Source organism: Opisthorchis viverrini, assembly GCF_000715545.1.
Source record: "Opisthorchis viverrini unplaced genomic scaffold opera_v5_271, whole genome shotgun sequence".
Taxonomy (NCBI): domain Eukaryota; kingdom Metazoa; phylum Platyhelminthes; class Trematoda; order Opisthorchiida; family Opisthorchiidae; genus Opisthorchis; species Opisthorchis viverrini.
Window position 1 is genome coordinate 195,622 of NW_008751929.1, and position 16,296 is coordinate 211,917.

General features: G+C 45.0%; 2 protein-coding genes across 2 annotated transcripts in view; both read right to left on the minus strand.

Moving 5' to 3' along the window:
• T265_09369 (hypothetical protein) overlaps window positions 1-15,152 on the minus strand; it is a gene marked incomplete at both ends in the record, with an annotated part of 22,151 nt that extends 6,999 nt beyond the window's left edge. The window contains 4 exons of the mRNA XM_009175412.1: window positions 2,315-2,477; window positions 3,551-3,594; window positions 6,243-6,341; window positions 13,802-15,152. Coding sequence (XP_009173676.1) covers window positions 2,315-2,477; window positions 3,551-3,594; window positions 6,243-6,341; window positions 13,802-13,964 — 469 coding nt within the window. The remainder of the gene's footprint in view (window positions 1-2,314; window positions 2,478-3,550; window positions 3,595-6,242; window positions 6,342-13,801) is intronic.
• Window positions 15,153-15,788: 636 nt separating this feature from the next.
• Window positions 15,789-16,296, minus strand: part of T265_09370 (hypothetical protein) — a gene marked incomplete at both ends in the record, with an annotated part of 4,185 nt that continues 3,677 nt past the window's right edge. The window contains 2 exon segments of the mRNA XM_009175413.1: window positions 15,789-16,045; window positions 16,060-16,281. Of these exon segments, the coding sequence (XP_009173677.1) occupies window positions 15,789-16,045; window positions 16,060-16,281 (479 nt within the window).

Genomic DNA, 16,296 nt, shown 5'->3' on the forward strand with positions numbered 1-16,296 from the left:
GAATGATTCCTGACAGACATTTCTCGCTGCGGTTAATTGCATCAGAATGCTGATTCCCTAAGTTACTCCCCCGAAAAGAATATCCCTGTCCCCGGCCACTATAATCATGTGCGTACTGTACGCTTTTTGCAACAGTTTGATCAATTTCGACTTATACACTCATTTGAATACTAGTGTGGCTTTGACGGGACACTCATCTGGAACGCAGATGAATCTTTCGTTGATGTTGATTAGTTGTCCGAAAAAACTTTGACGTCGGCTCTGCAAACAGTCTATGTGCATGTGGAATCTGTCTTTTTTTTACGCAATGTGGTACACAACAAAGCTCATTGTTTACAGGACGTCTGTCACGTAGAGCAGACGGCAACAGTCGAAACAGCCTGTCTGACCACAGCAACATTAAACCGGTCTAGTGAACTATCTGGTGAACTCAATGGACTGAACTCACTTAGATAACTGTGTTTAGGTTTTGGACTCGCGTTTCTGATAGGCAACCAACACTGGTGCCTGAAGGTTCGAGGGTTTGTCACGTATTTCGTGCCGAAACGCCTGAATCACCGATTGAACTGTGTTACGTAAGGTGGAATGCGTAAGGTTAGCTAAGAAACCACGGTGGACATCATGTTTCGACCTCAAATGGGCCTTTGACTCGGGTGGTATTTGATTCAGTAGCAAGGTGACAAATAACACGTGGCATAAAACGGGACGACAAGGAGCAGAAGAAGGATGTGCAGCCAGACACAGAATTTGGTGAAAAAAGTAGCATCACTTCATTGTGTGGGCTGTCACAAACCTGCATGGAAAAAGAAACATCGTATGACTGCTAGTTGTGTTGGGAATGTGTGGAAATATTGGTAATTCGGATGAGTTTATTAGTTGTTGATCGGGTGGCAGTTGAGCTGTTCCCTTAACCTGGCAATCAACTTGCAAACCTTTCCTTATCACAAGAGGAGACATCGTCAGGGCGCAACGCGCACAACCGATAGCTATGCTTTATATTTGTATGGGAAAGGAATATGTGCTCAATACTCAAAATCAGAAAGGGATTGTCTTAAAAGGAGTCTTCTGTTGAGGCTGACCTAGCCGGAAGAGCAGACCTATATAGCCTGCGGTTTAAATTAGACCGAGTAAGTACTCCTAGTTTATATGGAATTTAGTCATACAGGATCCCTAGAATACATCTTATCCAAACGTTCGCTGACGAAGCACGATGTCGACGGTTTTAGAACCAGCCCCCCTAGACGGAAAGCGAGTGATGTGTTATCCTCATTGGAGTACCGGATACATACTTTGGTCTCCAATTTCCTTCCACGAAGAGATCATCTGGATAGCAAATCTAACGGGGAGCAATGAACGATCAGGTTGGGTCCGTTCCCAGAACATCCAGCTCTGACCATACTGATACATTTAAATGACGGCGCCCATGAGAACATTCTTTCGGGAAACGTTGCAAGACAGTCGTCAACCAGTGTTAATGATTCTCACGATGTCTGCTTCAATCAGGACTATCTAGAAGAGTGCTTGGAAGAGAAGATTTCTCAGAGTACGTATTGCAGACTAGTCTCAGGTTCCTAACCTATCTGTTTTTTTTCAGTTTAAGGCTTTATAGCACAAAATTGGTCTGGTAGCGGCGTCCACGCCGGCATTGCCGCGTAGGATGGTAATCACGTCGTCGTCATCGTCTTCTGAAACCTTAGAAAACAGCGTGCTTGATGTTAGCTGCCACCGTTTTGTTCATTGAAGATTTGCGAAATTAGGGTTGGATAGCTACGCGCTGGAAGCGGTAGCTGATATAACTAATGCGTCAACACAGGGGTGTCAGTGAATTTTCACTGGGGAGAGCGAGAGGGAAAGATATAAACTGAAGGCACTGAAGAATGTATATGCGCTAACGAGCACGCGACTCGACCATGTCTGGATAGGAATATCGTCTTTGGCTGCACAATCGGGATTGATAAGGCCGCTCAGGTACAAAAATTTGTCTGCTACATCAATCGACTCATCCACAAGCGCGAGATTGGGTTTGAGTCCACTCAGTCTTGCACCGGCACTCTACGGTTGGCACGCGTGAAGCGAATGTGTGGGGCAGTTATTTAGACTGTTTAATATCGTCTGTACTCGAATGGCCCCAGATCCATGGGTCCGCGTAGCTGACATACATAGTGATCATGTACATTTATGGTATTAGAACGTGCGAACACGAAGAAAACCAACATATTCATAAGGGAAAGAACACACGTCATGGTTAAAGTGCACGCCCATCGTGCCGATTCACACACTACCTTGCTAATAGATAACATCGATCAGAACTCACTCGATGACGGTGACAAATTTCGTATAGAAGGACGAAGCCGGATATGGACAAACTTGCCGATTACGAACAGCTTGAATAGTCTGGCATCATGGTTGACGAATTGCTGGAGCAGAATAGGATAATTTAGCGCTTCTAATCCGCGAGCATTGAAGACCAAAGCCATCTGCGGATGTGGAAATGAAGAACGTTGACGGTTCGGCATGGTCAAGCGTAGGTTGCCACTTACAGTCTGCCCTCACTATAACCCCTTTGTCGTCCGTCAAATGTTATCTTCTTCACATTGTCATTATGCTGCCATTTCGTTTGGTCAAAACAACTTCGTTTCGTCGAAAGAACTACATGCGTAATCGCACTTAATCAAGACAGTAGCAATGGAGCCTAGTTTGGTTGCCATGTTTTTCAATTTGACAGCATCCGACCCCATACTAACCTCATTGGACCGAAAGCCCTAACGGAATTATGATATACGTAACCCAATGAATTGATAGGGATAAGTAGAAGTAAGATCTTGTGCATGACGAAATATAAAAGTAGGGAACTTAATAAACCGATTCAGGAGTAGATGAATGGTGGATTAAAACAGCCTTTTCTGAGGCGCATGAAGCCAAAGAAAGGTAAAGGAATAATGTGTTCATTGGTTTGCAGAACCAAAATGAATGAATAACTAAAGTTAAGACTGATGAATGGGGATATGGTGCTGAGGTCTATAGCTGAAACGATAACACCAGGCTAGTCACCACTGCACCCCACCTCCCAAGAGAAAACACTACAGAATAGCCCTCCGTGGATCGACGGCTGCGCGCCGTTCTGTTAACATGAAACGAGCAGGAATCATACTAGCTGAACAGGATATGCTCTACATCCACATGAAATACCTTTGTGAAGATATGTAACTTGAAATTTGGTATTTTGGTATCCAACTTCTAGTGGGATTTGTGTGAAGGTTATAAGTGCACATTTGGGTTGTATGAAGAGCTGAATTTTTGGATCTGACGCTAAAACTACGTGAATGAGCGTATTATCTATCGAGTTTTCATAAACAGTTGAGAAAATCATTATGGATCAGCAAAATTACCTGGCCGCCCGGGAATACACGAAATTCTCAAGCCTCTGGATTAACGAACATCAAATTCTAATCATACCACTAATACATACAAGACCTGCGGCAGGATACGGCTTGTTAGTGGAACGCTACAGTACGCAGATTTAGCGTGATCCAGTGATACGTGAACATACCTTTCGGGTGTTTGGTTCGCTTTCTGTGGATAACTGTTTGCAAACTGTGATGGGGGAGAAAAGAACGAATGAGGGAGTTGTTAACCGCAAGCTGAAACAGGACTAAGTCAAGGGAATTGGACAGAAACCTACTTCAATCACAGGCGATTTGCGAGTTTCGTTTGGGTCACACGCAGTAGCAAGGCAGCTGACAGTGAATTCATCCCAATGAGAATGCACTAGCTGAGAGTTAACCAATGGGTTCACTAGGAATTTCACTATTCAAACATTACGCTACGATGTCATGGCGACTGTGTATATAGGACGGTGTTTTGCTTGTATACTTCAAGTCCAATCTCTCATTCAGGTTTCAGTATTGATCGGCAACATTGTAGCCTACACAGCCAGACTGCCAAATAAGACCAGTATGAAAAGCTTTTTCTACACGAATTTAGTCATAATCGACGAGCCGGTAGTGTCCAACAAATTGAACACATAATGGCTCATGATTCGTCAGGAGCGATATGCTGTTAGCAAACAGTGTACACAGGCCAGTTAACACATATGTACATCAGTGACACATTCGCGCACGCTTCAAACGACCCGGTAATTTGACTCACTGAATCATAGGATCGACGAAAAATTCAGCTGGGATTCAGTCATTTAACCGTTTAAGACTAAGTGTACGTCGCGAATTGTTAGGCTTCAATGGGGAACTGTTGCAATCTTACCATGCTAAAGAAGGAATGCAGTTCACTTGTGACAGCTCAGCACCACGGTGTTCTGACAACAATGATGGTGGCAGCGACGGTGGTCTTTCGAGCACACCGAAATGTCATTAGTGTACTTCAACCAAATACTTAGCTACAGATTACTGTGGTCTCTCGTCCTGTCACCTAGCCTCACTTTTCGTCAAAGTGTACGTGAAGTTGACTGCGCAATACGACCGAGTGGGATGATCAAACTTAGTACATATACTTGGCACCTACAAATAACTACATCCCGGTATTCGGATGGAATGGTTCGCCTTCCATTGCCATTCCATTGCCCTAGAAGTAATCGTAACTTATCGAATGATCCACCCGTGCACGGCTGCGACACAATTATTTGACTCATGCAACCTGGTTAGCGAATTTTGTGAAGACATTGCAATGTAGATTGAGAAAGAGGCTGAAGGACACGATTCACATGGTTGGGTATCCAAGAGATGACAATCTAGAAGTACACATTGATTGTCATAACCAGGCCAAAATATGCCTTTAGCGAGGAATTCGATTAAGACTACCGAACTTAGTTCAGATCGTATTCGAACATACAGCCCAGTGCTGGATCCTTTGGAGAATAGTGTGGTTTGTTCGAATGAAACCAGAACGATGTATGTAGTTGACATCGATTAACTGTTGAAGTGGGGAGGCACGTGCGGTGATGGCCTGGTCTCACACCCATATGATTACTACCGTTGTTCGATGAGGAAGTAGCTTGACTAAGGAACCAAAATGTTCAAACTAGCGAAACCCATTCCCCATTTATGATGACCCCTCAGAAAGAAACAAGAGCCATAAAGTATCCAGGTCGACAGGTTTGTGGATTGAAGTACTACTCTATGTGATACACAGAAGAAAATGTACATTGTTTCTAGATCCATTAGAAACAATGCGATTAGGTTAGAATAATGCGGCGACAAAATCCCATCAGGTGAGGTGAGAGAACAGATGAGAAATCGTGTCTTGTCTGCGTTAGCTGTTTCCACTACTGGCTCAAACTGGTCGTCCTAGTTGACCAAACATGCAGAGGTCATTAAATAAGTCAGGTGTACACGGTGAGCTTGTAGCCAGAACGTTACTGAGAAAGGTGACTTGGACTTGCTCGCCATAGAGGACGAATCGTTCAGCCGTGGCACTTTTCGGGTCTTCATCTTCAATCAATTGGGAAAAGTTTGGAACTGATTGAGAAGTTGCAATTTTTGGGGTTTTGCGGGATAGGTATGTTTGTTCATAGCCACACCACTCTCGTTTGAACGGCCGTGTTCCTGTTCTGGCGTAATTATTCCGGTGAGTCCACACCAAAGGGAAGCACTGGACTCGAGTTTCGCTCTTATTAGAGCTCATCAGCAGTGCATATCCAATGGCCGTGCCGGGATTTGAACCCCGGACATCTGATATGCGAGGCCAGCGTGTAACCACTACTCCACCAACGCACGTTGGACGCATTTGAATTATCACGTCTGAACAGGCGAACGTGTTCACACTTGAGCGATCTAATTGGTGTGCCCGACTTATCGGACGACGACCCAGTAACTGTCCCGGTTGTGACAATCGACTGCCCCGCCAGTCAGGACTTCCCAGTTAGGTAGTGTGGCACACGCTTGAAACCCGCTGGGCAGATTTTTGGTTTCAGAAGGGCTTGGTAAAAACTACCGATTGTTAACCAAGCCTTTCTGAAAAGGGGTCTTCATCTTAAATCTGAGGGAACAGGTGTCACATGTAAAATCTCGTGAAGGGTATACAAAATATTCACTTGTAAATAACTTGAAATGTGCGGAGCCGCGTGATGACCATCTAGTTTTTTTTTACCCAGCGAAGTGTCTATTCGTGTATCAATAAAAAGTAAACGAGGTCGCCTGGCAGAAACATTATAGATATGACAAGTGACACGACCTCAGTGTTAAAATTAAGAACAACAAGGACTAGACAGGATACTGGATACAACGTACTCAGCGGAAACCGAATGCCATTTTCGAGCATCAACTTCAAATTCTCATCTGTACTATTCCGCTTTGCGAGGCAGAATCCTGGAACAAATACGGTGTCCGCTGCGACAGAACGGCACAAAAAATCAAGACAGTAAGTGCAGAACAAGTGGGATGAAATCATGTGGCTTTGTATTGAAATTCTAAATTGTGTAAGTGTATCGATTGCTCCGTCTTAGTCTAACCACCCAAGTGGGGTAAGCCATTTCCTATTCTACTGGGAGATTAACAAGAGACGGTTGGACTCACCTGCTTCGTTTAGAGTATGTACATGTGGAGAATGGCGTATTAACCCCGGTGGGTAACCGACAAATAAGTGGGTCTGTCTGACCTGCAGAGGGTTTTATAAACACAAAGTGATTTCATTCAGTTGATGCATACTTCCACAACGAAGCTGCCATGTAGGCCGAGAAGGAGGGGGGCATAAAAGCCAACACAGCCCCAATTTACACCTGCGTGAACAGGATTACCTGAAAGGTTGAGTTAGTTCAAAACACAGATCACTCTGGCAAGAGCGTGTGCCTTGTCTCATGACCGCGATGTATTTCCTTTGTATTTTGAATCTGAACTCCACTGACTATCACCCTGAGACAGTCTTACCAACTGTGAAAGCCTTTGCAAGACACGAAGATGCTTCAGTGTATCTCGGATATGTAAACAGAGTTGACCAGAATCCACATGAATTATAGCGAGTGGATATTACAAAAAGTTTCTAAGACAAGAAGACGAATCGACACCGACCAAATAAGGGGAAGAGAATGAAGTTTTCTAATAACTAATTGTCACCAAAGTGCAATGGCGGCTAAATTCAGTCGAGTTCCGTCAACGCCGTCAACGAACACGAACATTAGATCCCGCCACTACAGACCGGTTCGCAGAAAAATTGCAGAATAAGGCGGAGGGATATAATAACCATTAACAAAGAGAGGAAGCGGCTTCAATTTACCAGGAAGTGCGGACCCTGAAACACATGTGGATTAAATCTCCCCAGTTTAGTGAGGTGTAACTTAGGTGTATCACATCGAAAGGTAGCCCGGGCAGAAAACGGAGTTTACGTTACGCTGCTCTTGATACCGATAGACTGTCCTAAACGGAGGCTGAGATAAGACCAGACTAGACCCAAAAACTACTGAAATGTTGAAACGATAATAGCAGTAACCGAAACTTGGAGGGCAAATAGTCAGTGTTGGAAACTAGTACCGAAGTACCACACAACATGAACTTAGAATGGCCTAGTTATGGATGAAAAGTATCACTTCTCTAGGTAAAATGGTCACCGGCAACCTATCCACACTATCCAGAACCACCGAAATGAACACAACTGAGCATCATCAGCGGACTTTATCCCGTATCCTTTGCCAATCTCACTCCAAAAAAGCTCGGCATACGACAGACTGCATCAGTTAGGCACTCCGGCTAGGAAGTGGCGACAAGCTTACCACTTAATCAGTTATATGCTATGCTTGCAAGGATCCCACAGCACTCATTTTGATAGAGGCTTTCATTTTACGTTGCCACGTCACGGTCCGTCTACCTCTCCTATTTGTTTTATAGGCATGGTTACTTAACCTCAGTGATAATCACATCTGATGCCAAAGATGACTCAATCCGCTGAACACTGCTGGTGCCTTGGTGATGAGTGTGTGATTTAATGTCACATTGTGGTGACACCTTATGCAGCTGTCAAGTTAAATGTCAACAAACTAAGACACTTTTGAAGCTTCAGTAGCAAATGAAATAGAAGTGAAATTTTAAGGCGCAGGACGCAGACAGTTTCTACGTTCTGTTCATTGCGTTATATAGTGAGAAAATGCAATCCAAGTAACCCCAGTCCGTTAGCGGCTGTCCAGAAGTGATTTCGTTGTCCAAATTCACGGCTCGTAAGGTAGAAGAGCGCAATCCATGATATCAACAACAAAACTGAGTAAACCATGAGAGAGAAGAGAGTCCCAGCGAACCCCACTAACCGTGAAAGGCTGATTCTAAGCCACTACAAGGCCAAAGGTGTAGGAGTAAAAGGCACGAAGAATATTCACAGGCTTCGGCGGCATTACCGTTGGACAAGTCTGTGTGGAAGACTCAACATATCCATATCCATCCTATGCATGTCATAAAAAGTCATCACTGTTTGCAGAGGTGTGCGTGACGCTAGTCATGAAGATGTGAAGAAGCGGTCGACATCCTGATCAATGTTTTCGGAATCGCGTTCCACCATGTAAGCTTAAACGTTGCATTATTATCAAGGATCGAATTCGAGTAGTTCTGAAACCCTCAGAGGTGTGGAACAGGGGTGCATCCTTGCGCCATTTATTTGCGGTCTCTAGCTAGCGACCATTGTGAGTGAACGACGATTCTAGTGTGTGGCTCAAATACGGACTTGATGGATGCCCATTCAGTATTAGGAGTGGAGAGTGTTAGGAGACTGGCTCATCAGACCGAAATCAGCATTCTCATGCCGACCACCGTTAACACATACTCATCACCATCATTGTCAATTGTAAGAACCAAGCACTTGTCGTACAGTGGTTGTAGCAGCCACAGTTTCGTCTACCGATTATTTAGGGAGGTGGGGGAGGTAGCTCCTCATGGGGGCAGGAGCTAATAGGTTGTAGCAAGTTTCGTCTACCGATTATTTAGGGAGGTGGGGGAGGTAGCTCCTCATGGGGGCAGGAGCTAATAAATCGGTGTAAATACAGCACTGTCAGTGGACTGTTAAGTGGAGGAATTGGGAAGGCATCTGTGCATTTAAGGCATTCGCTTGGATGCACGAGCGCCGTTGAGGGAACCACTGGGCCATGTCTGATAATGTCTCTAGATGTCTCTGATGTGGCCCGTCTCGGGGTCCCCATCCAGGAAGACGGCAGTGACCAGCGCAGCTGAGTTTGCTGGTAATGGCTTCCATACTTCACTGCCAAGTCATTGTTTGGCCACCTCTGGCTCGCTTCCACCCTTCACATGGTTGTGCGGGAAGAACCCTTTGAGGGATTCGGTCAACTGGCATACGGAACACACGGCCAAGCCAGCGAAATCTATGCAGTTCATTTATCGAGGGTGAGTTAGTTCTTCCGAATACCGTTCGACGTACTTCGGCATGGTTTATCTCGTGTTCCCACCAGACTCTGGCAATGCTCTGAAGACATCGATGGTCAAACTGAAAGTTTTTTGACGTCCTCAGCGCGCAGCGGCCAGGTTATTGATCCGTATGGTAATATGGAGCGCACCGCAGCATTGTAAACTTGACCTTGAAAGATACGCTGATGTCACGCCTACGCCACAGGTGACACAGGTTCACAAAAGCTTCTCTGACCTTCCCAATCAGGATGGAAATATCATCTTTTGTGAGACCACTGGGAGTGATGCAGCTGCCCAGGTAAACAAATTTGCCTACTACCTCAATCGGTTCATCGGCAAGCACGAGGCTAGGCTTCGATCCCACGCAGTCTGGCAGTAGCACTTTGCGCTTTGCAGGTGTAAAGCGCATGCCGAACCGCGAGGCAGAATGATTTAGATTAATTAATATTGTTTGCATTATCACAGGGTCAGATCCAAGAAGAGCTACGTCGTCTGCATACTCGACATCTGTGAGCGGACGCCCAGGGAGCACTTCGACCTCACAGGCATTAGAGGCTGATAGTGACTCTTCCATGATCGAACCAATGACGAAATTAAAGAGGAAAGGTGGAAGAGGACACACATACACAAAAAAAACAGCCACTCAGCTGCAACATCCCTTTGGTGCCTAGCTGCTATGCCATTCAAAGGAAACGCATACACATGACAAATTCTAGTGCCTAGCTCCGAAGTTCATTGCTGTGACTGTTCCATTTGCATCAATACTCAGGACATTTTCGCTATGTACGTACCTTCGCTCGGTGGAGTCCACAACCATCTTTTGCGCATCAGAGTTAGAGACGGAGTTTTCACGTTTGTGTGCGGACTTCTCTTACTTAAAAGCACACTGTCTGCTGACGTGGCCGTCCACCGAGTTCCGAGTTGTGCTGCTATTGTGGCTTTTGGTGAACTCGAAAAAACGGCTATGGAAAGACGGAGGTAGCGATGGGAAACTACAGTGCGCGTCTACAAGGTGACCCCGTATAGGTTTTTGTACCATATACCGGTACAAAATCTGATATCTTAGCAGTTTTCACATGCACTGTCCGAGGCGTATATTTGACGTCCACCGAGCTAAATGAGTACCGAACACGGAAGCTCTCTGACAGACGCATTGTGATGGAATGAGGGCTACGGTATGGTTAAACCGTTCGTGGTGGTTGGGACATGTTTTCTGGTCTCTGTTGAGATGCGTCTTTTCTCTCAACTTAGTTTGAAGGATTAGGTAAGTGTAAAACACGAAGATTCAACTTTAAAGAACGCAGGAAATATATCTAACCCAGCGAACGATGTTATCTCGAGGCACAAAAGCACATGAGTATTTCAGAGACTGTGGGAAGGTCCAAACCCACACATTACAACGCGAGTCGAACCAGCCGAATAGAAGATACAGGTAAACCAACAGATGCCAAACTTATTTGTTTTGAAAACAATCAGCCGAAGGGATATGGGGTTGCTGCTTGTATATTAAATTTCAGGCACCACTTTGGTTAGCTCATTAACAAACGGTATACTGTGTCTTGCGTTGTGTAACACAGAAAGTGAGTTCCCGAACATTCAAAATCCAAATAGTTTCCTCCATCTTCCATTACTTGCCAATCAGCTGGGCTCGCCTATCCGCCTTTGCCTGAGCAGACGCCTAACAGACCGGGTGGAGTTCAGTTAGGTTAAGCAAACATAAAGGAGCGGCAGAGATCGTTTTGAAATCCATGGGGTTGTTGGTAGGGTGCTCATAAATAACGCGGGTTGAATTTCCTGCCAGATCTACGGTGGTGCCCATCCAGTCCCTACTGTGAATAACAACTCCGAAGATACCGTCTTTAAAGCTGTTTTGACAGGCGTAATTAAACCGTGAACCAGAATGCCTCTCGGCGAAAAAACCAAACACGGATAATGTTCTTTTCGCAAACTCAGAAATCCGCTTAGCAGCATAACGGGGTCTGCAAAGTAAAATTACTCTAGAAGATCACCCGTTATTCATTGGAACAGGGGTATTGAGTAGCAGTGATCTTATTCATATCCACTTTTTCTGCTTACTCCATTGGTTCTGTTGCAAATGTTTGTTTCGCGCCGGTACCCACTGCTCTTGCCGCCCTCCTACCACCATCTCGGCTGTCACTCACTCATTTCTATTACTTATAACCAAACATTGCCGTTTCTCAGATGGACAAGCATTTTGCCGCATATGTAAATCACCAAATGCAGAAGACAGCTCAACCTTTCTTCCCACTGAGTATCATGTGTGAATAAGTCCTGCAACCTGACTTTATCGTGACTATCTCACTGTCCATAACTCTAACTGGATGGGTTTCTAATCGAAAACGGACTCAGCCAGCCACAAAACGGGAACTTTTCCAATCAATAACGCTCAATCCCAAAGTTTCCTATCTACTTTCCGAACTGCATGTGACTTTGTGCAAGCCTTAGGCCTCATGCTGACCACCTGACTATCACATTAAGATAACTCCTATTCCCTATCGGCTGGTCTGTCGTGTTATCACTTATTCGCATTTTAAACTTGTAAGTTTTTTTCTAGGTCTATGGTTGGGGTCTGCCACAATCATTCAGATCTTGTTCTTGAAAATGCGGTATATTTTAAATCTTGCCGAGAATCTCATGTACTCGGAACTCTATTGGTTATGTCCCATTTCTCGAAACAGCCAGTTCTGGAACGCTTTATTAATGACGGCATTCGTCTCGCTGGAAAAAACCGATCACACATACGCCAGCATTCCAAACCCTCTTCTGCAATCCATTTGGAATACGTAATTGTAAGCGATTCTTGTATTTGTGACCCAGAACTCTCCCCCACTCGCCTTCACTTCCGCCCGCTATTTTCCCCTTCTTGTAAAAGTTCTCATCTGCTCCCATCTTCTAGCACAGTTCTTCACCTCATACCAACAATCATTACCCCATGTCTAGTCGCCCTATTCTGCCAAACGTTTGAGTCCATCTTGATCAAACAACTTCTACGCGACGCGGAGAACATCAGCCTCACTCGAAACGAATGTATATCGCCCTACTAGTGGAGTGTCTGTGCACGCATCATACGTATAATTATTTGCTCTGAACTTCACCAGAGTATGGTACAAACTCGAAGTGGTTAAGGAGCGAAATTACTAGTTCGCACACAACTCGGTATCTTGAATGCTACTGTGCTGGTGCAATTTGACAGCATCTCAGCCCTCGTACTTTCTTGGGGTGGCATGACAGCTAAGCGCCGATTAGGTGTTGGAACTGAACGATTTTTCAATAACGCGACTTCATCGTTACACTGACACTGTACGGACTAGATAGCAAACCGTTCGAATAAGGTACGCCGTCACAATTGTCACCCTCGCTTGGAGGCCGAAAAAGTACTTCTCAATTTTATGCCTTATGCATATTTATCTATCTATAATCTTCTTTCTCCTGTTTCTGTTGCAATCGAGTTTCTCAGACAAAACAACCCTCCAAATTCCTAACTCATCCTCAAAAATCTGCCCGATGTCACACAAAATTTAACTGAATGCACCCCATCAGCACGATGGGCATCGTTCTTCCAAACAATTAGGATCAGTTACATTCAACGCTACCAACTCCACACGTATTTACCTTCCTCATTCCGTCAGACTACCATTCTTCATTGACATCAACTCTGTTCCAACTGCTCGCTTGTTGATTTTCAAGCGACCACAGTTGCCCAAAACATGTAGAGTTAAATGCAACCCGAGAGATTTTTACTCTGGTAAATATATTTTTCCACAACTTTTTTTACACTTCCATTTCCGTCCCACTGTGGAATATTGAACAGCCGAATTTGCACTCCTCCTACGAAAATTTCGCTACCAAATGGTAAAAAGGTTGTGAGAAACATCTATCCCTCTGCTGCAAACTGCCACGCCAAAACATGATCGCATTTTTTGCTTGTGTATCGTCACTAGCTCTTCTGAACTCATTTCCTCGTACCGCTCTCACAAAGGCTCAGTCACTGACCAAGTAGTGTTGCCCTAATAGCAGAGTACGGTTGCTTACGACTAACCGCTGTTAGGATTAACTTCCAACTCCTGTCTTGCCTAAATCATATAATCATGTGATTTTGGGAGACTCGAGCTCACGTATATGCTTCCGAAACACTCAAGATGCTCCTCTGTTGTTGGATTTTTATGCTATTTGTTTCCTCCCCTGTACGCCTTTTTTTCATTCAGTTGGCTGTACCATGTCTTAGTTGATTTTGTATGTCACTCGTACAAGTGTTTTGGGCTACGGGACCTTCTTCCACACAGTTATTATTCTTGTGAGTAGTGAAAAAAGTAGTACTGGTTTGCTTTTTAGGTCAACAAACCGAGACGGACTAATTCAATAACCTTTCTCCGGCCAGCAAATAAAAAGGGAAGAAGTCATATCTATACATCAAAACTCGGCCGGCTTACCGAGAGTGGACTGATTCAGGGAAGAAGATAGTACACGACACTGATCGTATCGGTCCGCCAAAGCGCAAACTGAGGATAGTGGATCGATGCAGATGACTTCAGGGTGTCTGAATACATAACTCTGAGGAGTAGAGTGAGAAATATAGACCAACCTCCAACTCATGATGTAAGGTAAGGTCTTCGTCGCCCAAATCACTTAGTTTATGAAGAATCACATCGAATGGACCTTGGCCATCGATCGGCAAATGAGGATCTATCTAGAGGAAAATACAGCGAACTAAGAGCTTCAATATAACCTTCACGAACCGCAAATCAGCACTTCTGAAGAGGAAACATTAGAAATAGTAAAGGTGAGGGTCTTACTTGAGGACTCCCATCCAAGAGGTGAGACCGAGCCTTTCTATTTTTTGGTCCTCGAATAAGAACCCAACCGTTTTCATGTCAGCGAATTTATACACGATTTGCCATGTTCTGATTCTGGAATTCGATATTCAGATTGCTTTTGATATGTCATTTCCGGGGGGAGTAGAAAAGTAGTTCCAGAATCCCCAGGAACAAGCGCAGACCGCATAAACAACACAGGATCTGCAGATCCAACATTTAACGATGCATTGCTGGCAGTAACACTGGCACCTAACACAGAGGTTTGACTTCCTACGATTGGTTAAAGATATTTACTGAAAGAAGCTGTGAAATAAGAACGGGATTAAGAAGAAAGGAAGGCCTCTAACTGACGAAGCAAAGCCGTCGAAGGGCCCCATACTTCCGAAATCTGACTCAGACAAAACATTGAAAGTTTGACAGATTTGACAGATGGAGTTATTTAGATCGAAATCAAGTGCCGTTTCGGCCAAATTTGTGGACGTACGGGAATAGCTAAGTGGAAGCTGGACCGTACTAAAATACGCGTTTGAAATATTTCCCGAACATTTTTCCCAGTGGCATACTGTCCATCTCATGTTTTGAGCCACTTTGAAGGCGGCATCAAAAAAGCATGTTGCTCGAAAGACGGTGCCCTGTAATGTTACAGCGTAGGACCAAGCCACAGCACAGAATGCCTGTCGACACCAAAATGTCGGCTGCACTGCCAAAGACCTCACCAGAAAAATGTTCAAGGTGGCAATCATCAAGTGCATTTGTGACACTGATGGACAAGAACCCAAATGAGCTTCAGATACTCTAACTGTTCTTCAGTTTCATCACAGACGAGCGAGATGGCTCAAGTAGTTAGAGCGCAAATTTACTGACGGAAGGTCCGTGGTTCGAATCCGACCTCCGCCACTCGATTTCCCCTGTCTAGGATTGGGCAACCTGGCAGTATCCCAGCCTTCGTGCTTCCTTCGGGTGGCATGGCAGCTAGGCACCGGAAGGGTGCTACAGCTGAACGCTTTCTTTCTTTCTGACGTCATAAAACGCGTGCCAAATAACGTTCCCTGGAGCCAGTGTAGTTTTGCTTATTGGAGACGGGAAGGCACTGAGCTGATCAAAGCAATTCAACTTACCAGCAATAAACCATATGCCATGGGTACAATGGTTCTATCTGCTATAGTTTTGATCACCAGAAAGGGGAACAGCGTGAGAGATACAACCAAACATTGGATGGCATGGTCAGTTAGTTTGGGAACTGGGTAGCTACTAACTGACGGCGACAGCTTTGATGCACCAGCGCCACTGACTGCGCGACTGGGTCATCCTTGACAGCGCCATTAACCATCAGTGAAATGAATCCGGGAGTCCTCATCTAGGAAGAGGGAGTTTTCCACCTGCCTGAGCTTACTAGTTATGGTTTTCATACTTATTTGCCAGATCAAAGATTGTCCACCTCGATCGCTTCCAATCAATACACGACTGGGCAAAAACAGCTCCAAGAGGTAGGCTGTCCTATGGCAAGCGGAGAACGGAGCAAGAGAGATTCATCCATCTTGAGAGGATTTCTTCTTCCTAAGACTATCCGGCGTACCTCAACATTATCAATCCGATGTCCTTATTAAACCCCACCAACTCTCTGGAGACAGTGATGGTAAGAAACTGACAGATTTCGTGTGTCCTGTGCGCGTAAAGGCCACATCTCTGATCCACAAACCAGCACGGATCGCACTACCGCAGTGTAAACCCTGTCCTTGACAGACCAGCTGAGGTTACGTCGGCGCCACAGATATCGGGGATTCGAAAAAGCTGAGCTGGCCTGTCCGATGCAACAAGTAATATTGTCTCCAGCCAGTCCATTGGAACTTACAAAAATGTCTAGGTGAACAAACTAATCCACCAGTGGTTCGCCTGGTTTTGTATCGGCACTTCGCACTTTGTAGGTGGGAAGAACATGCCGAACCGTGCGGCCGAATTATTTAGGTTATTTAAAACGATTTGGATTTTTGGAGGATCCGCACCAAGAGGAGCAATATCGTTCACATATTCAATGTCTGTGAGTGGACATCCCGCGAGCATTATGACCCCCGAAATTTCGGAGGCAGTCAGGGGAACTTGAAGCAGTACGT